Source organism: Rhipicephalus microplus, chromosome 3 (genome assembly GCF_043290135.1).
Source record: "Rhipicephalus microplus isolate Deutch F79 chromosome 3, USDA_Rmic, whole genome shotgun sequence".
Lineage (NCBI taxonomy): Eukaryota > Metazoa > Arthropoda > Arachnida > Ixodida > Ixodidae > Rhipicephalus > Rhipicephalus microplus.
The window spans coordinates 117,579,899-117,605,386 of record NC_134702.1 but is presented as its reverse complement, the minus strand read 5'-3'; the positions used below and the strand labels follow the sequence as shown (position 1 = coordinate 117,605,386).

The window sequence follows — 25,488 nt, the reverse complement described above, 5'->3', positions numbered from 1 at the left end:
GCGAAGAGACTTTTGTCGCGCAAAGGCCTTGAGGAGCTGCCGGTGAAACTCATCGCATGACGTAAGCGTTGCTTCATGGTACACAGAGCGTAGCTTACGCTCTGGGGTCCAATCGTTGATGACGGCAACCCGGTCGAAATGCTCGAGCCAGTCGTCGGAATCTTCAAAAGCAGCTCCGTGAAATGTCTTCGGGGTCTTGGGCTGGTTGACAGCCAGGTGCGCCGGTGCTGGCGCGGTGACGTTAGGTACTGTTTGGTTCATGGTCCTCTAACGTTCAGGCAGCAAACCGTGCTGTGGCTCGAGTCCCTGGAGACGACAGCTGGAACGTAAGTGCACAGTGGTAAGCTCCGCTGAGCTACTCGATGGGCTTGCTTCAGGGGCACTCTCTGGGAACCGTATCATCTACCGTACCCAGCACTTTCACCAGAGAATGTCACAAAGGCACAGGGACGCAGGCACAAAAGCAGGGCGTTTACTTTCGTGACCAAAAGCTAAAAGCACGAACACCAGAGTACGCACTCACAAAGCACTTCGTTATCCTCTTCAAGGGCTGGCCACTATAGTTGCCAGCCTACCTTCCGTCAATATGACAGGCGGATCGGTGCATGGCGTGGCATTCCGGGTGTGGCGCGACTAAACGACCACTGGTGCGAGCGCGTGCCGGGTCACGTCGAAATATACTAACGCCATGTAGTCTTGTTCTCAGATGACACGCATCTCATGATTATCATGTGTGCACCAGTGATATACCTTCGTCATCCATTAACAGGACGTAATACCAAATTTGGGATATGTGGAGTAGCGAAACGGCCACATGCTCATCGTGGGTGTGGTATGTAGTCATGTTGTTGCATGCCACGCATGTCATGATTATCATATTTGGACGTGTCGTTTACTTATGTCATCCGTTCGCGTCACATAATATTGAATTTCCAAATGTGAAGCTTGTGAAATGGCCACGAGCGCATCATGAGCGTAGCACGTAGTCATGTTGTTACATGACACGCATCTCATGATTATCATGTGTGGACTAGTCACATACCTTCGTCATCCATTCACGTCGTGAAATACCAAATTCGGTACACGTGAAGCTAGCGAAACGGCTCTGAGCACACCATGAGCGAGGTGTGTAGTCATGACTCAATACTTTCATGACATGCGTGTGATGATTTTCATGTTAGGGTCTGTCACTTGTGTTGGCCATGGAGTTATCTCATACCATACCAGTTTTGCAACATGTCATGTGAACGAAACCACCGCAAGAGCAATGAGACCATAAAATGTAAATAATCACAATAATAACTTATTTTATGATAATCATGTTATGACCAGTCTATTATGCTAATCATACAGTCATGTTATGCCATACCAAATTTGGTGTCGATACTATCAACGAAACGGCCAACCAAGAGAGCTAAAGCTCGTAGGCGGCTTGATAAATAGATAGATAGATAGATAGATAGATAGATAGATAGATAGATAGATAGATAGATAGATAGATAGATAGATAGATAGATAGATAGATAGATAGATAGATAGATAGATTCAAAGTCGCCGAAGTTCGCTAAGAAATGCTTCGCATTTACATGAGAGAGCAGCAGCGACTCCGCCACCGTTCATCAAATTTGCTCGGAACGAACCACGCAACGTGGGCGCGGTCGCAGCTCACTGCTTTGCTTTCTCCCTCTGCTTGTCTTCAGGCTTTAGCTTGCTATCTATTTATCTATCTATCTATCTAGCCACCTACCACGTTTAGCTCTCCTGGCCGTTTGGATAATGGTATCAATACCAAACTTAGTATGATATGTATATAGCATGACTGTTTGGCGATCATAACTGGCATATCATAACATGAAATTAATGATGTGTATTAAATGAATGTCATGTTTACATTTCATGGTCCTGCAGCTCTTGTGGTGATTTCATTCACATGGCTTGTTGCAAAACTGCTATGGTATGGCATGATTGCATAGCGAACAAAAGTGACTCACCCTAACATCAAAAAATCATAGCATGCGTGTCATGTAGCAGTGTGACTACATGCCATGCTCAAGATGTGCTCGCGGCCGTTTCGCTAGTGTCACATATGCCAATATGTGTATTACAGTGCTAGTATATATGTGTAATATGTGTATTACAGTGCCAATATATGTATTACAGTGCGTGAATGATAGACAAAGGTATGTGACTGGTGCAAACATGATAAACTTGAGATGCGTGTCATGTAACAACATGACTACAAGCTGCGCTCATGATGCACTCGAGGCTGTTTTGCTAGCTTCAGATGTACCAAACTCGGTATTACGTGACGTGAGTGGACGACCTTGGTAAATGACACATCCAAACACGATAATCACGACATGCGTGTCGTGTAACAACATGGCTATATGATATGTTTTTGATTTGATCACGGCCTTTTCGCTTGCTTCACATATTCCAAATTTGGCATCACGTGACGCCAATGGATGACGAAGATATGCGACTGGTACAAACATGATAATCATGAGATGCGTGTCATGTGAGAACATGGCTACATGCCACAGTCAAGGCGCCAATACATTTCGACGTGACGTGGTGCGCGTGCTCACCAACGTTCATTCCGTCGCGTCACGCCAGGGTTTCCACGCCAGGCGAGGATCCTGCCATATCCTCTCAGGCGTGCGCCGCGCTGCATTGCTTTGACGCATGCGTGTTTCAGCGCGTCTGGCGTCCTTCCGTCACGAAAAGAGGGAGACGCAGTGTTGTCTGGGTAACGCATCGGCGCGAAATGCGGCATATTGCGTTTCGCGCTGGTTGCCGTCGGGCCTTAGAGTAACAAGGTAAACGTATTATGTTACTCTATGGCCTGGCCACGCTGACAGACGCTGGTCGCGCCTGGCGTCAGAATATAGAGTGCTCGCGTTTTGCTAACGTAGCGTCGCTGTGCCCAGGGTGGGCGCGCGTCAACGCTACATTGGAGTATATCGGGCCCTTCATGATGCGCTCGCGGCAGTTTTCCTAGCTCCACATATACCAAATTCGGTGTTACGTGACGTCAATGGACGACAAAATATATCACTGGCGCAAACATGATAATCCCGACACGCAGGTCATGTAAGAACATGAAAACATACCATGCTCATAGCGTGCTTGCGGCCGCTTTCCTAACTCCACATATACTAAATTTGGTATCACGTGACGTGGATAGATGATGAAGGTAAACAACATATTCAAACATGATAATCTTGACACGGAAGTCATGTACGGCATCACTTAACTCCACCTCGTAACATTGTTCTCATTTTAAAGTGGCGTATCAACATTTCTCATTCGTTCTTCGCATATCATCGATTCACACTGTACGTGCGATCTGCCAATTTTTTTATTATTACAAATATTGCTTTCACGATTATTATTATTATTAGGTAATACTAAAATGAATAAGAAACTTGGAGGACCCATAAGCTTTGCCTTTAAAAGTTGGCGCGATGGTGACAATCTGTTTCTAGTGCGTACTTCGAACTCTTAGTGTATAAAATCTTTTCAAACTTGCTATGGCCCCGCCACGGTGGTCTAGTGGCTAAGGTACTCGGCTGCTGACCCGCAGGTCGCGGGTTCAAATCCCGGCTGTGGCGGCTGCATTTCCGATGGAGGCGGAAATGTTGTAGGCCCGTGTACTCAGATTTGAGTGCATGTTAAAGAACCCCAGGTGGTCGAAATTTCCGGAGCCCTCCACTACGGCGTCTCTCATAATCATATGGTGGTTTTGGGACGTTAAACCCCACAAATCAATCAAACTTGCTATGCATCCGTCTCCTACATGGCCAATAGGGTGCCGTAACGTGTGTGCCTTTAGTAGTGGGTTATAGGCTTTAAACTACGGAGCCGTTATGATAATTCTGTGTTGTTACGACCGATGACAACGTACGCTTGTACTGCGCATTATTAGCATATATCTAATGTTGTGTTGCGAAACACATATGCAGGACGCGTGCTTGTAAAGCGTGAACGTTTATTTCACTGCATTTTCAATCAAATAAGTTATTTTCTCAGTATTCACAAGCAGAGGTGTAGCTGTGGACGTCGCCTTCTTTTTCTTTGATGTCAGGGTCTCTGCCGCAGATGCTATAATAAATGAAGCGCTGTAGATTCCGGCACACAACGGCAGTGATTCACACTGGCACCAGCCCAGACAGTGATCTGGACTGCTTCCTATTCAAATGAGGTAAAAACTGGTTTTTATTTTCCCGTGAGAAGAGGTCATTCGTATTGCTTCTTGCTGCACGATAGAAAGTCTCAGCACGAATGTGTCCATGGTTTTATTGGATTACGAACGAACGCCGAATTTATTTACAATGCCCACTCAAGTTTACTAAGATTCGTTGCATGAAACTTTGACAACCATTGAGATTTGTTCGCTAAGACTTGAAGCAGCAAATTATGAACGTACGTTCGTGTTGCGAAATGTCTTCTTTCAATCACTGGCCACCAGTATGACCAACCCTCTGTTCCCTTGAAACTCCAAGCAGTCGCAGTGCCAATATATTGTACAGCGTGCTGCATACAGGTCACAACAAATGCATAATAAATATATAATAAGTTTCCCATTTGCACACAAGAAAGCATTCCCACCATTGTCACGAAAATTCACGGCCCTAAATTCACTGCGGGTCTTAGAAGGATGGCGTAGTTTTGACTGCGCTACGTCCAGCGATGACGGTGGCATAGGTCAGCAAACAGCAGTCCGCACTTGTAATATATTCCACACTTAAACGTCGGTCTTTTCTAGTGTATCTGATGATTAGGTGGAATTTCGTTTAGTTCTTTTGTGTATCCAGCTTCCCACAAGACTATTTGTACCTTTTTCAGTTCGCTTTTGTTAGGTCATACGGCACATGTCTTCGTGGTCGTTGGCAAGGTCTGAGGCCCTTGATATTTTTTAAAGATAACCTATACCCCTCAGCACAGCTTCTAATTACACATAATATTTGAAATATTTTGTCGTTGGTTGGTGCACTACAGAGTTTGGCGACTGAATGGGATGCCGTTCTTTTGAGTCACAAAGCTATTGCCGGTAATAATCATGCATTCATAGACGAGGGCATCATTTTGTCTAGCATTGCTGTGTGAGCTTTTTAGTCTACTGTCTTCAATTTGAGTTTACTTGGCGACGTCTGAATAATGCGGGTCGAGAATAAGGTGAATGTTATAGTAATGTGAATACTACAAATTTGCACCAATTAAATGGCCACCCTTCGAATATTTCAGATTCGTCATGCTGCCACGCCTAATGGCTGTATATCGTACCTTGCATGAAGTTTTTCGAGCTTAGCTGCTTGAATATAAAGTGAACCAAAATATATAAACTGCCACAAATTTCATCATATGAACTTAGAACGCCAGAAACAATAGCAGCAGGCCCAGTTCTCGCTAAGATGTTTCGGGGCTTAATACGTCAATTATAAAAAAAATCAACACGCACAACTAAAAAAAATGAAAAAATTAGCGCAGTGGGTTTCTGTTCATGCTTGAAATTTTCTTTTCTGAAATTTTCTTCATTTCTCAAAACTACTTCGTGATGATGTGAGTTCATATTTTTGCGTTTTAAGTTTAGCAAACAGGTTTTCTTTATTTTTCCGACAATGAATTTGAGTTCTTTATTAACTCCATAGTGGGTTCATGAGAATAAATAAGAAAGCATAATCATCACCATTAGCACACCACCAAGCTTGATAGACTGTTTAGTCTCTAAACGTACGTATATGCGACATCATTCCGAGTCCTGATAATTCAGCCTCGGTGGAAATTCAATTAGACTACATTTTTCCTAATAATGCCAAATTACTTCCCCATAATATTTTAGATGGTTTACTACAAGATCACCTGCGCAGTATTACAACGAACGTTACTATTGCTACAGACGCATCGCGATATGACGAAAAGCCAGGTGTTAGTATTTTCAGCCCAATTTTAGATTGGATTTATTCCCTTCCACTACCCAATTTTATACCCGTTTTTGTGGCTGAATTTCTGGCAGCAGTGCTCGCCTTACGCAAGTTGGATACAGCAATTACATCAGCTGTCATAACAGATTCCCTATCTTTCTGTGCGGCACTTTCTGTTGGTGCTGATAGTCAAGTAACAAAGGCGTTCCTTGAACTAGTACCTGCATATTTGAGAAAAGTACGATTAGTTTGGCTGCCGGGATATAAAGGTTTATTTCTAAATAAAATAGCCGATTCCTTAGTTATGTCGTCAATCAGCGAACTGATTCTACCGCACTGTCCATCATCCGCTTATGTGACTGCTGCTCGATTCCGCAGACGTACGCTTATGGAAGTCTTTGAAGGTTCAGCACTAACAAACTCTACAGAATATCGCCATTTATTATATCCCTGGCAAAGAGACTTTTGCCGCGCTCGTAAACAAGAAGTAGCTATCACAAGGCTGCGTTGCCGGGTACCAAATCTAAATTTCTATAAACACAGGTCTGCTCAGGCACCTTCGCCACTGTGTGCATTCTGTGATGAGCTGGAAACAATAGACCATTTTTTTTACCTGCAGGCGGTTTAACACATTACAAAAAACTCTTAGAAAAGTACCTTTACGTGGTATTGGATTGGACTTATCGGTGCCAGTCATTTTGTCTTTTGGAGCTTCCATTTCTTGTTTCTCTAGTGCGACAGTATGCGCGGCCGTCCGGGACTATATTGATGAAAGTAATAGGTTGACTAATTAACCAGTTCCATTATCCTAACATGTTAACATAATTATATACGTATAAAATTAAAATATTGCTATGTTCTAAGAATAAATTCGTTTATGTAAATATTTGTATGCATTACATTAAGCACAACACTTTCCTACGCTATCGGTAATCTCTATCTTATACCTCCATTATTCCGCCCCACCGTGGTGGTCTAATGGCTAAGGTACTCGGCTGCTGACCCGCGAGTCACGGGTTCGAATCGCGGCTGCGGCGGCTGCATTTCCGATGGAGGCGGAAATGTTGTAGGCCCGTGTGCTCAGATTTGGGTGCACGTTAAAGAACCCCAGGTGGTCGAAATTGCCGGAGCCCTCCACTACGGCGTCTCTCATAATCATATGGTGGTTTTGGGACGTTAAACCCCACATATCAATCAATCAACCTCCATTATTCCGAATCTGAACAGTAATTTTTAAACCACTCAATTCTTGGCCAATCTCCTATTGTGGGTATGCGCCACTCTCAATAGAGAAGAAGAAGAAGAAAAAGAAGAAGACTGTTGAGTCACCGCTCACTGCAAAGCTAAAGAAGAGAAATGTTGTCTCTGCAACAAACAACACTGTGCAGATAATCCTGATTGCTCAGCAAAGGCTCGAGAAATGCAAATTCTTGAAATTATAGGGCGTAGGCGCTGTTCTCGACGAGAAGCCATAGCGGAAATACAGACTAGAACTCAGGGGTATGCCAGTGTTGCAGCACGACATCTCTCGGAAATGAATGGGTCGATTTCCCTGAATATAGCGGAGGCCATAGAAAAGGCTCTAGAAAAAGCCATGGAACGACTGACTTCTAACCTTTGCGATTCTCTATCTCAAATTTTGGCTAACCAGGTGACTCGCATATTTGGTACAACGGGAGAGTCAGGCCTAGTATCCGAACATGTTGAGAGTTCACGACCAATAGCTGACGGTGAATCTGAAACTGCGCCATCGTATTATCCGCCCGCAGGAGCCTCTGCAATAGGCGTCCACACCCAAAATGAGGAATTTGAAACCGCACCATTGTATTCTCCGTCTGCAGCATCCTCTGCAGCAGATATACAGAGTGTAAGTGAGGACAAAGCTGCATATACAATAGATTCAGATGACATGGATTTGGACCCTAGGTCCCTGAAGCGATCTAGATCCCCTGTGTCAAGGAAAACTAACTCACCGAAACAAACAAAGAACAAAAAGTATCTGAAAGAAAAGGAGAGCCTTTCAAAGAAGGATTTCTCGAAAGAAAGCATTCTAGAGAAAGCTATAGCGGAAGCAGCTCTTTCGAAACCGTAGGGTCACTTAAAATTCTCCATTGGAATTGCCGATCAATCCATTCTGCATCTACGGATTTGGTATAATTGACTTCTAAATTCGCTCCTGATATTATAGCATTACAAGAGACATGGCTATCTGTACATAATTTGTTCCATTTAAATGACTTCCGATCTTTTCGACTAGACCGTCCATCGAGAGGTGGGGGTCTAGCTCTCTTCATTAATAATAGAATTAGTATGAAAGTCAAATGCTCATGCAAACATATCTCACCAGAATGCGAAATTTTGGCAGTAGACATTACACTACCCAACTGCACTCCTTTCACTTTAGTTAATATGTATTATCAGGATGGAGTTCAAGACACACGAAGTTTGGATCTAGTTACAAAATCGTGGTGCAAAGACAAAGTTTTAGTTGGAGACTTTAATTCCCACCACACGAGTTGGGGTTTTAGAACTGATCTGAGTGGGAAACGCTTGTGGAAGTGGACAATCGCTAATGACCTGACGTGCCTCAACGTCAGAACCCCCACATTTATTCGTAATCACTCCAGGTCGGCCTTAGATTTAAGTTTTGTCAGTTCAGCCATTACTACTACTTCTTGGAAAGCGCTGGACTGTGGCACCAACAGTGACCACTTACCGATAAGTTTTCAAATTTCTTGCCCGATGATTCCATCTTGTTGAAATGTAAGAGTATTTGTAAATTACACTAAACTTAAGAATGATCTGAAGTCAGCATTGGCTTTTCACTCGGAAGAGAGCGATGATAAAAAAGCACTGAAAATAAACGCAGTCATTAAAAGATCCTACAAAAGAGCCGAATTTACTGTTGAATCCACAAAAAGAATATATAGCCGTTGGTGGAATGATGAATGTACAAGAGAGCACCGACAACGTCAGGCAGCTTGGAAGCAGCTCTTACATAATCAATCCCCCCAAAACTGGGCCGAATATATATTCATTGCTGCGGGCTTTAAAAGAACGGTAGCTCAAGCTAAACAAGAATATGACAGAAGACATTATGAATACCTGTCGAAGCCTAAACATATGAAAGCACTGTTCCGATATATGAGAGCTCGGAAAATCTTGCCATCACCAGTCAATGTAGCTTGTGATATTCTGTCGGCACAAGAAATGACCACTACCTTAGAGGCAATCGGTAAAGGTCTGGAAAGCAGATTCACTTCAGTAGTGCCAAACAACTGGCACAAGTCTACGACAAAATCTGACTTTGAAGAAGTGACACAGACTGAAGTATCCAACGTGATTAAACATTTACCCTGTGCATCTCCTGGCCCAGATGGAATCACAGTACCCATGATTAAAATTCTGTTCAATTTATCGCCTCGAGACGTCGCCAATGTTATTAACTACTCCTTAAAAAACTCATGGGTACCGCAGGACTGGAGGATAGCAAAGGTGATTCCTATACTAAAAAATCCGGGTGTAGGATTAACAGTCGATAATACCAGACCAATCTCTCTAACATCTAACATGGTCAAACTAGTAGAGAGGGTCCTACATAGCCGAGTAAGTATCTGGATGGCAGACAATTTAGTATTAAAACCGAACCAAATCGGCTTTCGTAGTGATTTCTCTATTTGGTGTGCCCATGCTGATTTAGAGAGCCGAATACAGCTCGCGCGTAAAAGAAGGCAATACGCTGCTTTAGTAACGCTTGACATAGCCAAGGCGTATGACAGTGTGGAGTACTTCATATTGTTAAATACGCTAGAGAGATTGAACTTCCCACAATATTTTATTGAGTGGGTGGCAGAATTCTTAAAATCAAGAGAATTCTACTGCGTCAAAAATGGATGCTCCTCATCTAGATTTAAACAAACGCGCGGAGTTCCCCAAGGAGCAGTCTTATCTGTAATATTATTTAATGCTTTAATGAGCACAGTTCCAACAGATCAAAAAGTTACTGTCTACTCTTTTGCTGATGACATCGCACTCTTTGCTGCTGACTGTGGTAATTACTCACTACAACTTAAATTACAAAGATATATTAACATGTTAGAAATTTGGTTGCAGTCGATTTCGTTATCGTTAAATATCAACAAAAGTGCGCTCATGGCGTTTCCGCTTGCAGAACCAATTTCAATTTCAATTTTATATAAACAGGAACCCATCCAGCAAGTAGACTCTATAAAATCTTTGGGAATCATTTATAATGACAAACTTAACTGGAGTCCACACATAGAGTATATAACTACCAAAGCACAGCGGGCTTCAGGCTTACTACACAAGCTAAGTAACCGGAAATATGGCTTACGGAGGCACACCTTGATAACGTTGTACAAGATTTATATGCGCCCCATCATGGAATCCGGCTGCATATTATTCTCGGGCGGGCCTGCTTATAAAACGAAACCTCTAGTTGTCTTGGAGCGAGAAGCACTGCGAATGTGTCTGGGACTCTCTAGATTTGTGGGTATCAACGTACTGTACCAGGAAGCGCGCCTGCCTACACTACTTTGTCGATTTCGAATTTTGTCCGTACAAGCGTTTTTAAAGCTTTAGAGCTTACCGGCAAGAAGATCTCAATATGCTTTTATCGCAAACCCAGACGCCTTCTTTCTTGCTCATTGGCCACGGTTTCACACACCTCAGATAATGTTTGTACAAAAGAATCTACAAAGTATAAATGTGAACATTAGAAATGTAATTGAGACTAATGGCTCGAATTGTCATGTTACTATTGAATATGATGATATATTCCCCCAAAACGCCAAATTACAATCTCTCAAATTTTTAAATAACATATTATTAGATTACTTGGAACATGCAGAAACTAAAAATATAATAGCCACAGATGCTTCTGTAAATAATCAAAAGGCAGGTGTAGGCATTACCTCTGATTCGCTTGACTGGTCCTTTTCAGTGAGACTGCCTGATTTTACTCCAGTTTTTGAAGCGGAGCTCTTGGCGATTATTTTAGCTCCTCGAAAACTTCCATCAAATCAAAACAACGCAGTCATAATGACGGATTCTCTTTCAGTTTGTGCAGCTCTGACAGCTTCAGAGAACTCTCGAATTCTAAGCACGTTCAAAACATTAGTACCCCCGCAGTTGACACTCCTGAGGTTACTATGGGTTCCGGGACACTGTGGATTAGGATTAAACGAATTGGCCGATTCCTTAGCACGAGCCGCACTTGATGGGCCAGTTTTGTCCATACTGCCAGATGTTGAATATATCACGGCAGTAAGATATCGAAAATCAGCAATCTCCACTGATGATAGAAAAAGTAACTACATGGACAGACTATAGCCACCTCATGTTTCCATGGCAACCCCACTGGAGTCAGTCCAGAAAGCTAGAAGTCTTAATTACTAAATTTCGATGTCGTGTCCCCCCCCCCCCCTAAACCTGTATCTACACAGAGCTGGTCAGACAACATCACCCCTCTGCGCATTCTGCGGAGAAATGGAATCACTAGATCATTATTTTTTGTATTGTCGCCGCTACGATATACTTAGAAAAAGGTTACTAGTTATGCCATTTCTGAAAATAGGCGTTAGATTGACGGCGGAAACAGCGCTAAGCTTTGATGCCTCAGTTTTGGGACATTGCCACAGAGATGCTTTCAATGCCGTTTGCGATTATATTCAGACAACCAAGCGTATACCTTTGTGATCTTTAATCAAAAAATTATTTATTACTCCCCAGGGCAGAGTGAAGTAAACGCAGCTGAGTGGTAATCATAACACCTCAAGTCTCAAAATTGCTCAACTTGATTTTTTTTTCGTTTTCTCTGTTTATGTTGTTTTTTTTACATTAGTCTTATTATAATACCAATTCATTACACATAGTTAAAATGATCACAGAAAAACTGCACTACACTTTCTTGGCCAATCCCCCTGAGTGGGTATGAGCCATCATCCAAGGAAAACAAAACAAAAACACCGCTCGTGAAGCAGTTCGTCGTGCTCGCAGTCGTCACAAGGCTTCCGGTTCTGCTTCGCCACTGCAGGGTCAAAGCACGGTGAGAAGATACTAGTTTACGGCACTTTACTGAGAGCGTTGGGTAACCTAAAAAAGAGCCTCGTAGAAAATGCCGACTTGTATAACGTCTTCTTTTTTCAAATACGTGTTACAGCGCACGGAACTCACTCAACCAAACAGCTGATGTAGAATAAACGACGTGCCACAGCTATTTCGTTGAATGAGTATCGTGCGTTGAAAGAGTAGTGACGTTTAAATGGCAACAGGTACACAAGGAAGCGGTTCGAATCATTGAAAAGGCCATGTAAGCGACCAAGTTTTTGCCACTCTTTCACCTTAACGAACCTTTGCAGTTGGAATATGACGCTTTACTTGAAAAGGGGGGGGGGGGGCACTACTGTCTCACTGCATCAATGGCACAGACTATTCAAGTCGATTTTGCTGCGGAACTCTGCCTAAAGCGGTACAAAACTACTTCGAGTTAGAAATTGCCCGCAGCTTCCCTCGAGGGAACACTGAGGAGGATGCGGACCATATAATTGGTTAACGGGGTGTTAAAGTGCGACTTACTTGGGTCGATGGCTAAATTGGTTAACGTGGTTGTGAAATGGGGTGTTAAATTGTGACTTACTTGGGTCGATGGCTAAATTGGTTAACGTGGTTGTAGGAGGGGGTGTTAAATGAGTGAACACGTACACACGTATGCGAAAGGGCGGCGCTGGTCGAAGGGACGTCGATCATTGTGTTTGTGGATTCGTTGGAATTCATTTCACCGCGACCTTGGACGTCGACGCGCCGTACAAACCAACCGACGAGCGGCAACTGAGCGAGCGAGCGCCGACCTTGAGTATATATACAGCACGACGGCGCATGCACTGTCAGCTGTTGAATGTTCTCGAAGCGCGACGCCACATGCGCGTCCACTGGAGAATCAGGAGAATTGTAGATGTCGAACGCGGTGTGTAGAGGAGGAAGGGTGCACAGATGGTGGAGGAGTGAAGCGCGCGCGGTGTGTAGAGGAGGAAGGGATGCACAGATGGTGGAAGAGTGGGCGACGGCGCGACGGCGCATGCGCGCGTCAGCTGTCGAATGTTCGAGAAGCGGTGTGGACGGCGCGGACGACGCGGACGGCGCACTACAAGGCGCGAGTATAAGATGCTCCGCATCTAAAAGAACGGATTGGCCCTTGAATTCGGCGTGACGCGATTCAAGGAATACTTAAATGGGAATCACTTTGTTTCGGTGACCAACCATAAACCCCTGGCCAGTTTGTTTAGCCAAGGAAAAGATGGGCTCTTCTCTTGAACAATTACAAATATACATTGGACTACCACTGAAGAACAGAAAATTCAAATGCGCATGCTTCAAGTAGCTTGACATTACCGGACAAACTACACGATACAAGCAGGGAAAATCCGCCGTGCATTCCTGTACACGGAATGTAAGCAAAATGAAGCGATTAGTTTCAGAGATATGGTACTTTGTAGAAACGAATCATTTGCTGCAGCAAGTGAAATTCTGGATAAAGAAAGGCTGGCCGAAGTTTTTTCAGAAAAGCAAAACTGTTTTCAGCCGTACTTCAGCAAGAAGGCGGAGCTCACTTACTACCAAGACATAGTTTACTGGCGACACCGCATCGTGCTTTCCACGGCTCTAAACTGAAGCCCATTGAACTTGCTTCATGAAACGCACCCAGACATAGCGACCACGAAGAACATTGCAAGATCTCTGGTTTAGTTTCCGAGTGTAGACGGTGAAATTGAGCGAGTGGTGCGTAGGTGTACTGCTTTTGTACAAGCTGTGGCGATGCCTCCAGCGCAAACACATGTACCATAGCCCACGACGGGAGGAAAATGGGGTCGGTTGTACGCTGACTGTGCAGCTCCTATTGAACGTCACATAACATTCGTATTTATGGATTCCGAAACGAAGTGAATAGAAGCTGTTGCATTGAATTGTGCGACAGCGGAGGTGACAGTGGAGGCCCTCAGGGCTAGTTTTGCAATGCTCGATCTACCTCGTACTCTTGTGACAAATAATGGACCTCAATTCGCGTTCCACAATTTTCTAGCTAAGAACCAATTGAAACACAATACTGCAGCTCCCTATCATGGCCAATCAATTGGTTTAGCGGAGCGAGCCGTAAGAACGTTCAAGGAAGCATTGGAGAAAAACAGACATGTGGCACAAACCAGCATATAAACACCTCTGTTCCATTACCCCAGCCTGCTAGTGAAGGAGCGCAAGTCTCCAGCAGATTTTTCGCTGGGGTATCAAATACCAACAAAACTCAACGGCATTATGCCGACCACCGAGGCTGTTGGAAAACTAGGAATATCACATGAACGTAACACCGGTTGCACAGCAGGATTGAACTCGAACGTTCCAGTCACGAAAAAAGTGGATTCTAGGTATCAAGCGTGGCCAGTAGGGAAAGCGCATAATCACTCAAGGAATGAAACAGCCGCTGCGCATCGTTTATTTCACGTCAGTATGAAATCAGGCAAACACAAGTTTGCTTGTAACGCGAGCGCGAGAAACCGGGTGGGCCACACTTCTAGCAGGTGGTGATGATGGTAGTCTGCAACGCAACAAAGCTGTCACTTGAGAAGTACACCATAAGTTTGAGGTCATATCGATTGTTTCATTGAAGATGAGTATTCTAAATTTTTCAATGGCGACTAAAATGGGGGAAGGGGGAGTCAATCCTAAATGCAAACAAGATAAAAGTGAGCCCCGTAACTGTCTTTCAGGGGAATGACACTTAGACAGTAGTTCACGAGGAATGGGGGTAAATAGGAATTAAAACGATAGCAAAAATTAAAAGGTATCGAGATAGAGAGAGGAGCAGGAAGAGAGTGAGGCGCAGGGACAGCCACATACGGAAGTAAGGAGAAGATAGGAAAGATGGGCATGGTCGCAGGAGTCCGAGAACAGGGTACCACTCCGCGACAGCTTTTGTCAGCGTCAAGAGATGGCGTAGAGCGAGCCAGTCGACCAGAGCTGCTCTGTCGTCGGAGATCCCGGGGGCACAATTGGTCGGTACAAAATCCAGCGAGCGAGTGCGACTAAAAGTTATTGCTGACCCACATTGACTATAGCCGGTGTTTGTGCGCCAGAGTGTTTCAGAGAAGCCATTATATTCGAGAGCTGGTATTTTTCAAGAACAAATTGATGCTATAGGTTAATCTGCAAAGTATTACATTATTAACGTGATCAGATGCTAGCTTGTAGCACTGTATTTGCGTGTTTATCGTGTATGAGTTGGAGAAGCCTCGCGATTGCTTGCAACTACACATATGTAGCGCAATTTTAGGTCCTAACAAGTACATCAACGGCTCTTGGAATTCACACTTTACGATTTCCTTAGCATTTCCGTGCACGTACTGGTGAGTAAAAAAAATCCTCATATGCCTGTAAACTTAAAGACAATGTTCGCTTCTCTTTGACGTCCTCGAAGTTTCCTCTTACGAGTACGGTGTTGTGAACCTAACACCTGACATTATTAACGCGCTCACCCACAGAGACGCAGAGACTCACAAAGATATCGCAACAAATAATTCTTGAACAGATTGCAATATCACTTTTGTTGTTTTAATTCAGCTTGGTACGTTCTCCCACGATATACTTTCGAGTCCTGCTTAAGGTAACTCCAAGAGCGTGAATTCTCCATATTATATGAATCTGGCTTGTGTAAAGCTACAAATGTGGGAACTGATGAAGCCTGGGTTTTTCCTTGTGTGGTCGTCGAAGAATTTAGCTTTTGGTGGAAGAAGAAGGAAAAATTGGACCAGTTGAGATGGTACTCTGAAAAACATAGTTATTTGATTATCAGTAAGATTATATATCTCTTGAAACGAATTCCTGGAAGCGCACATAATGATGCATCTCCAAAATAGAGAACTCCTCCACCGTCCATCAATCGATTCATATTGTGATTTAAGCTATATACAAGAACGTTAGTTACCTTTGCGAATAGCTATCAGACAACAGTGCGTATTGAACTGGTGACTACACATCCTGCATCGTGAGGACTCCATAGTGATTGTAATTCAGTGTTTTGATGTGGTTCAAAAAGAAAATTTCACTAAGAACTCATTTAATTACATATATCTGTATCCCCAAAAATATACTCAATAGCATACCTATCACCGTGTTGACCAAAGGAAGATTGATGGTACTTTCTCGCAAGCACAAATACAAGATATCTGCAGTCATACATGGTAGATGTAGGGTTTCAACAAACATTTGGGTATGTATATTTTATCGTTTTTGGGGATTATTTTTTACATTGAATTGAGTTGCTTAGTGTGTACGCTCTTTCGCATTGTTTTTATTTCATAGTCGCGTGAAATAGGTATACGATTTCGACCAATTCTCTTAAAAGCATATACTCTGTAACCCAGGATCTCAGGATAAACATGGGAGGCAGTGGCCGATTTCTGTACGCCGATACTTACGAAAAGGAGCGCTGCGGACGAGATATTAGTTGTGGCAAACTGTCTGTCTTGTGCCTCATCGTTGTTCTGCCAGCGGTGCTGTGCTGCTTGTTCTTTGCTATACTCATGATTTCCACAAAGACCAAAGAAGTTACCACCGAAACGGTGAGTACTGGGCCACTGTAATGCGCTGTGTTTACATTTCTAAAGTATCCAATTGAATACTGTAAAGTGTCTTGTGGTATGTTGATGTTTACCTCTGATATGGTAAGTACGGAACAGTTGTAATGCACTGTGTTTACATTAATAAAGCAGCCGATCGGGTAATGTAAGCCGTCTCGTGGTACATTGTCACGCACTGTTTCATCTATTGAGCACTACACCTCACTTAATTGGTGTTACCGTGATGAATTCTCTAAGGGGTCTCCAAAGATATTACGAACGCCTAAACGCAATTTGACGGGAAAATGTAGTCGGCGTGTTTGTGACGTGGTGATAATCTGGATATAAATTTTTTACGCCAAAATAGATGCTTTGGAACTTTCCCTGTTTGTGCCATAGATGTGCAACAAGGCGTGCTTTGATGATACACTCATTCGTTCTCTCTCGTGTATTCTTTTTTCTTTGCTTTTGGCGATCGAAGTCAAATGCATGTGCTTTAGTTCATATAAGAAATTAGGTGTGTTGGATCCGTGGCAAAGTTGTAATCTCTGAAGTCGTGGCAAAAAAAAGTTATTGGGTATGTTGAAAAGCCACATAACTGAATATTTATGATGCGATATCATTCAGTTAACGCGAAAACTATGAAATAGAGTACAGTTCACAGGATATATTATTTCATTGTTCACGTTTTATGTTTCTTTACTTATAAGCGAAGTGCACAAAAATGAGGTCCTGCGATTTCATTGTACCTTCCTTGCGCCTATTAGAATTTTAAGAAGTGCTTATGAGAAGGCTTTTGCTAATTGTTTCGCACACCATTTCAAAGCATGTGTGTCGTTTAGCATTGCATACGCAGCCGTCTAATAATTAGCCTTTGCGCTTAGAAAATAGGTTGCTAGTTTTCAGATATTTCATAGCCACCCTTCACCGATCAAGACCATTACTACTGTAAAATTCAATCCAGATGCTTTTTTATGCACTTCAGATTTTCAAAATTCTACATGATACATGAAACCTAAAATGGCTGTACTCACATGAAGTGCCTGCTCACCACTAGACGACGTCTCCCGTTTGCGTCGCTGGGAAAGCAAACAATCTGCGTCAGTGTCACGCGAAGAAATTGTTACGCAAAAAGGGCCCCAGAGATGCTCACTACCTACGTGACAATCTCCACTGGTGTCAGGTCATCACCTTGACCAGACACTAGTGGTGTCTGTGGAGGAACGGCTCTTCTATTACAAAAGTTTGGTTCTTTACACAACATTTATACCCTCGAAGAGAGACATGGTACCGTACAGCTCCGTAATGCTTGACTGCAATCTCGCTCAAGTGAATTCAGAAGAATTGCGCGTTTTGGTGCGTGTGGTTTGCGTAGCTGTCACAATCAACTCGCGCTACTTTACTGGTCAAATTACGCGGTGCTTCCCAATGAAGACTTATTAGCACGCAACATTTGTAGTACGGCTTGTTAGTATAGTGACGAAGAAAGCTAGATATATGTATATATATATACATATATATATATACATATATATATATATGTATATATATAAAAAAATAAATATAAATATGTATATATATATATATATATATATATATATATATATATATATATATATATATATATATATATATATATATATATATATATATATATATATCCATTCGAAGTGCGGAGTCGACCACGTCCAAGTGACCAAAGTGCCTAAACTACAATGAATGCTTCTTGCCAATTCTGCGAATTACATTTTAGTGTCTTATGAAGTACATTTTAATTGTGAACATAAAACAATGGAAAAGACATACCCTTGACAGCATTTTTAAGAAATTATTTGGACGTGCTGATTCTTCTAATTGTATCGGAAAGCGGATACACAAATTACTGACCCTTGCACATGTCCAAAGTTTAGCATTCAGCATTTAAAAAAGCATTGTTTTATACAAATGGTGGTTAGGTGTCGAGCATAACCAGCAGTAACATTACCTTTTACTTACCTGCTAGGCAGACACATTGCCTGGGTTCCAGGTTGCCAGTGTTCCTGTGCCGAACAAGCCGCGCCTGATTTCACCCAAGCCTGGACCTCGTACTACACCTGCTTGTGCAGGTCGTCTGCCTTTAAGTCCTTCACATTATCTACCACAGCGGCCAAGCTACAGCCCTGGCGTATGCACAAGCAGCCGTTGCCGCTTTGCCGCTCAATGGATTCGGTCAAAACTTGACCCAACAAAAAACCCATGCAAGGATTTCTACAGTTACGTTTGTGGAACCCACAGGGGATACAGCACGATGAATCAAGTACGCTCTTTTTCTTCCCTTAAGACATGGTGTTATATGCCGAATTACACCTTCGGTAAATTGAAGAAAGATATTGTAAACTATTCCTGCATCTACACTGCCTCGAAGGTGCAGTATAGTTGCGGGGCTGGGCTGCTGACCCGAAAACCACGGGTTTGATCTAAACCAGAGCATTCACATATTGATAACGGTCAAACGCTGCAGGTTCGTATATTGTGCGATATTAGTCTAATTTAATGATTACCAATTATTAGGTGGTTACGAAGGCCACTACAAAAGCATTTTATACCGGCATTTAACCGTTATTTTGGCACGTAAAACTTGAGATAATAATAATCATGTACCGTAAGTATGGAGGAATTTATTTGAAGAAAATATTATTCAAAATGTCGGTCGTCCAGAATAGCGAGTGAAGGTACAGACAAAGCAAAGCTTGAGCAATACTAGTTGCGAAAAGAATGCTGTTTATTCAGCCTAATACGAGGAGATGTGAATTCAACCGTTGGTTTGCATCATGTTAAAGACCCGTAGTGAAGCCTAACACGTCCTCATTGCGGCGAGTCTCATTCTTGTCAAGACGTGTCCGCTATTGCTGTGAAATTTATTGATCGTGTCGCCATTTCAAATATGTGCTTAATACGCACAAGGGCGTTGAGCCAGCAATATAGTCAGGCAGTTTGACACCATGTCTAAAGATGCTGTGTATACAAGCGTGGAAAGTCATGCCTAGCAGCAATTTTTTCGGCGTTATAGAATAAAATTTCCAATAACACAATGAAATGCTTGTCTTTAGCCGCTTCGTTCTCAAATAGGCCTCTTTGATCCGGACTGTCGGTTTTTCTACTAATGTGCCACAACTGCCCAGTTCGAGACCAGTTGCCGAAAGTTTCATAGATTTTGAGAGGTGTCCATATCAGTAACACATGAATGAACTGCCATTTAAAATTGTTCGTGCACTCAATTCAAAGAAAAAAGATGCTATTTTACAAATTTGATTGATATGTTTTGTGTAAAGAGGCCATGCAACACGTTTTGAGCATGGTCAGAAAACGCTGCAGATCAGTAGTAGATGCTTCCGAGAACACGAGAGCCAAATATTATAGTACAGCATGTGGCCTAGATTCCAAAATAAACTATGAGTCAGCTAAAAGTTGCTTTCTCTCGAGAATTGATGCAAAACACTCAAAAATTGTGCGTAGAAGGCTATATATCAACCATTGGCTGATTTGAGCATGGCGTGCTCTGTCGTTACAGGGATCGCCGCGGGAGGCCGCGACTTGTCCGCGCATGCGCAGAAGATCATGCGGAAAAGCCGTGTATTCGAAGAAAACAAAAGAAAAAGGGCTCTAGTTAACGAGGCGTGCGTGACGTATTTTTTACATTTTCCCCCTGCCACCTTTTCCTACATAGCCTTCAGTGATTTCACTGGGATGAGAAAAAAGAGAATGCGATGGCTGCGTGCTACAGTTCTTTGTGACTTTGCTCCTACTGGACGGATTCTTAAAACTTTTGTGGCATTGAATTGGCGAGGCAATTATTCCTTTTAGTGGATCCATTTCATGGTTAGTTGAAAAAGCGTTTCAAAGCCCCTAAACGCCCCAAAAGCAGCATGTGATAGAACGATGCTCTAGTGGAGGGATGCGGAAATTTTGACCACCTGATGTTCTTTAGCATGCACTCAAATATGTGTTCACGGGCCTACAGCATTTTCGCCTCCATCAAAAATCCAGCCGCTACAGCCAGGATTCGATCTCGGGAGCTACGGGTCAGTAGTGGACTACCTTTGTCACGCCGGGTCTGTTTTATAAAAGTCAAAGTTTGCACAGATACTGCAATGCATTTAGAAGTGGGTAGATATTTGTATATTGCTTGGCAAAATATTGTGCTATACACGTTGGTGTGTTCATTGCCATAACAAGCAGATTGCCGGCGCGTGAGGGTGCGCTATGCCTGGTCCTCCGTTTGCGCCATAGTTGTCATCCAGCTCAAAAGTTTCGTTGCAGGCCTTCCATCTGCAAAACAACTTACATGTCACTCGCGACATCTTCCGCATACCACATCAACGATGACCGCTGTTCTGTTGTTCTGCTGCAAGCCATAAGGCAGGTTGTGACAGTATAGACGTTCAAGGCTAGAAGAGAATGAGACAAAGATATATGCACTCACAGTTCATCTCTGATAGCGTTTATAATGTTTATTGTTTACTTTACAGGTTGCTATTAACATAGAACAGCAAAGCGTTAAATGGCTTACTGAAACAAAAGTACCACGTTCTAATCAGCGTTCGTGGGAAAAAGCAGCCGGACTGTACCAGGCCTGCCTATATTTTTTGAAAAGCAACAGGTCAGAGGTGAGTGTATCTCTTCATGTATGTTCCTTCATACTAAAAATGCTTTTCATTAGTGTACGACAAAATCTTATATAACTTGAAGGTGTAGTAACACAAGTTTAAAAAAATGTTGGGTGGTCACTCTAAGTGAAGATTCTTGTGTCCATAAACACAGAATAAACTGCACCGTCGTAGCAGAAAGCGTGGTTCACAACTACGCCCCTCAGGCATCTGCGCATGCGCCAGCTGCTACGGGTACGCGATTGCAGCTCTGGCTGCACAGTGAGGTCATGTGCTCTGAAATCTTCTTCAAGTATTTTTAATGCACAGCTTCATGCATTATTTTTTTCACTTCCCCTCGTCCCTGCAAACTCTTGAAACGGCTCCTCAGAGCCGCACGCAAACGTTCGGTTCAAGCACTCAGTCTGGAGATCTGCGGTCTTCTGTCGGTACGTCACTGACACCGGAGAGTGTGGCGTGCGCCGCATCATTCTCTGAGCCACCGAGTGCACAAGATACACCACACCCGGGGAATGATTGAATCCCCACTTCTGCAGAAAAGGCTGCCTAACCGTCGTATTCACAAATGTTCCTCGACTCGAGTTTCATCCTTTACTTGACAGAGTTGAGCACTGCACCACAGCTCGGCTCAAAATGACGCTGCGCTACTCAAGAATCACAGCAGATTATCACTGATATACAGTGACTTGCCATGCCTAGCGACGGCGCTCCCATCGGCTTTCTCAAGAGAAGGTGAAGCATTGAGTGAAGGAATGTTCCGGATTACGGGGGCAAGCCTGGGATACGAAGCATATATCATCTTGCCGGTATGGGTTTTGGAGACTTCGGAAAGAAAGGGGAAGAGTGCTGAGTCATTCCGCCTATTTGAGATCTCTCGAAAAAAGAAGCGGATACATGCTCGGTGTTTTATGATACATCTGTGCGTATGTTTCGTGCACTTTTAGTGCTTGAGCAGGCAGTTAGTGTGGAGCTGTGAACCTTGTTAGCTTTCGTCTTATGCTTTCTTTTCATTCACCTTTTGTGCTTGTGCAATGTGCTGAATGTTTCGATCTGCTTGCTTTTCTTAGCTTGAAATTCTAATTTGTTGCTATTGCATTATTTTTCTTTGTCCTTGCCATAAAACTGTGGCTTTTTTTCTATTACAAAACATTTACCTGCGAGTCTGGCATATCCTGCCTCAAGTTATTATGTTACACAGTGAAAAGAATGAGAAAATAAGCTAAGAGATACCAATGACAATGCTCATCGTTTGTGAACCTTAGCTTTATTCCTCCTTGTTGTCATGTGGTGAGCTTACGAACCAGTATTATCGACCCAAGTTCACTGTACTCCTAAATTGTTGATGAAAATTCCTCATTGTTCAGACGTCAGGAAAGCGGCGTCATCTTCGTAGCCTTTTGTTTACCTCCTGTATACAGTGAAGGAGCTCAGGAAACTTGGGCCTTATTCCAAGTGTTTGCAGAGCCTAGAAATAAAATTATTCCTGTACTCATTATACACCATTCTCCTTCTGCCCCACTAATAGCAAACGTCCGTAAACAAAATAGGCCGATCTTCTTGAAAGCAACAAAATTTTCAACGACGTTTCGGTTCTCTCACGAAAGCATTGTTTCAAATACCAGCAAATGGTGTAGTCAGAACCCTCCTCAGCGGGCATGCGCGATGCTTACAAAACCTAATATCACGAACTTGAGAAGAGCCTAATATACAATTTTTGTCATTGCGAACGAGACTCCAATGCTGGAGTCGGAACAAATTTCATAATTCTGTGACATTACCTTCATCACCGCATGTCTTAAAGGTCACACACCAGACCTCATACCGAATTTTAGTTAGGCAGGGGAAGTTGTTGGGTGTCCGATGAGCGACGTTTTGCCACAAAGGGTTTTTTTCGAATCGGTTCATTACGAGCGGAAAGACAGGTTTTTTGAAGCGTCGCGAAACGAGGGTGAGAGGAGGTGAGCTCGAAACCCTTGCCGCTCCTCCGCGTAGCCTTCGCAAGCCAAACCTCTTCCCCACCCTCTCCGGCATCCGACCAAGAGGTGACGTGTGCATGACGTGCCCGAACGAGCCCAGCCCCCGTGAGCGCAACGGCGTCGCTTTGTTGACCATGGTTATTTTGAGGTCTTCTGCCTGTCTCGGCGGGATTGTTTGGAAAACGCGGTAGAGTAGATGAGCACAGTGAGTGCGCGAACGCGTAAAGCGTTCCACGGCGGTCGTCGCTCAATGCGCTGACCACGGGGACACGAACCCATGCGAAACGCTGGCACATTAGCTTCGCATCTCGTAGTATTTCACGGGAAAAAAATGTAAGAAAAACGCGCACAGTTTTTTATTGCGTCTCATTACTTATTTCAAGTTTTATTCATCTCTTAAAGGGCTACTCAGCAGGTTTAACCATTTTTAGCTGAGAAGCGCAATGCGTAGACGAGGCGTTCATGATCACGTCTGCCAAAATTTGCAACGCTACGTGCTGCGGAAATGGGTCAAATTTCAAGACGAAAGCTGATCCCCCACCCCACCCCGCTTTGCCGGCGCTCGCGTAGAGAATGAGGGCATGACGTAGGCGTACGAATGGCCCTACGTACACGGCAATGCAGGGGCGTTGGTCCTCTACCTAGACGAGTCTGCTCTGGCGTTATCAACAGTATACCACATCACATGGCAAAAATTATCAAACAACATGCGTAGTTTGTGTACTTGTTGGTTGCCCCGCCGCGGTGGTCTAGTGGCTAAGGCACTCGGCTGCTGACCCGCAGGGCGCGGGTTCGAATCCCGGCTGCGGTGGCTGCATTTCCGATGGAGGCGGGAATGTTGTAGGCCCGTGTGCTCAGATTTATGTGCACGTTAAAGAACCCCAGGTGGTCTAAATTTCCGGAGCCCTCCACTACGGCGTCTCTCAGAATCATATAGTGGTTTTGGGACGTTAAACCCCACATATCAATCATGTACTTGTTGGTTTAAGAGATGAATAAAAAGTTGAAATAAATAATAAAACGCAATAAACAATTGTGCGCGTTTTCCTTACATTTTTTCCCTCGAAATGCTACGAGACGTGTGCGCGTGCCAACGTTTCGCATCCGTTCGGGTTTCACGGTCAGCGTACTCAGCAAACGACCACCGTGGAACGCTCCTACGCGTTCGCTCACTCATTGTACTCATCTACTCTACCGCGCCTAAGCCAGCGTTTCCAAACAATCCCACAGAAACCAGCAGAAGACCACAATATAACGCTGGTCAACAAAGCAACGCCGCTCGCGTGCACGGGTGCTAGGCTTGTTCAGGCACGTCATGCGCACGTCACCTTTTGGTCGTATGCCGGAGAGTGTGGGGAAGAAATTTGGCTTGCGAAAGCTACGCGGAGGAGCGGCAAGGATTTCGAGATCACCTCCTCTCACCCTCGTTTCGCGCCGCTTCAAAAAACCTGTTTTATACGCTCGTAATGAACGGATTCGAAAAATTTTTGCGGCAAAACGTTCCTCATCCGTCACCCTACAACTTCAACTGTATAACTATACTCGGCGACAGCTTTTCTTCACAGCACTGTGGAAGCTATAGAGCCGAACCGCCTGCATGCGCGCGCGCCAGGAATTAGTACCTATTTTATTTTCTGATTCTAATAGCTACTTAGCCCGAATAAATAAAACTTTCTTCATTATAAGGATATGCCCCGCCGCGGTGGTCTAGTGGCTAAGGTACTCGGCTGCTGACCCGCAGGTCGCGGGTTCGATTCCCGGCTGCGGCGGCTGCATTTCCGATGGAGGCGGAAATGTTGTAGGCCCGTGTACTCAGATTTGGGTGCACGTTAAAGAACCCCAGGTGGTCAAAATTTCCGGAGCCCTCCACTACGGCGTCTCTCATAATCAAATGGTGGTTTTGGGACGTTAAACCCCACAAATCAATCAATCATTATAAGGATAGAACAAGTATGGGACGCTGTTCATTAAAAAGAAGTTATCGTGCGCCCTAGTTTTTTTTCTTTTTTATTTCTTGGACGGCACCACGTTTTCCGCACGCCGGCTGCGTCTGCTGCTTGCTCTTGCAGCGGCGAGCACAGCATCGGCCGTGGAAAAGCTGCTCATCGTTGGGACGCGCCGTCTTTTATACGTCACGCATCGAACTTTCCAGCCTTATCACTGGTGGCCGCGCAAGCTCTGAAATAAGCTTCACTGTTCGCGTCTTGCACGCAATCTTAACAACGATCTACAACAATTGTGAGGCTTCTCGAACACTGAGGCGCAGTCTGCGCCGATCATTGCACACAGCCTTTGAGGGCGTAAACCGAATACA

At 43.8% G+C, this 25,488-nt stretch overlaps 1 protein-coding gene across 1 annotated transcript in view; it reads left to right on the top strand.

The window, feature by feature from the left end:
- Positions 1-11,924: 11,924 nt before the first annotated feature.
- Positions 11,925-25,488, top strand: part of LOC142802918 (uncharacterized) — a 33,040-nt gene continuing 19,476 nt past the window's right edge. Inside the window, exons 1-4 of the mRNA XM_075888002.1 lie at positions 11,925-11,991; positions 16,358-16,555; positions 18,555-18,848; positions 21,061-21,198. Coding sequence (XP_075744117.1) covers positions 16,373-16,555; positions 18,555-18,848; positions 21,061-21,198 — 615 coding nt within the window. The 5' untranslated portion in view covers positions 11,925-11,991; positions 16,358-16,372. The remainder of the gene's footprint in view (positions 11,992-16,357; positions 16,556-18,554; positions 18,849-21,060; positions 21,199-25,488) is intronic.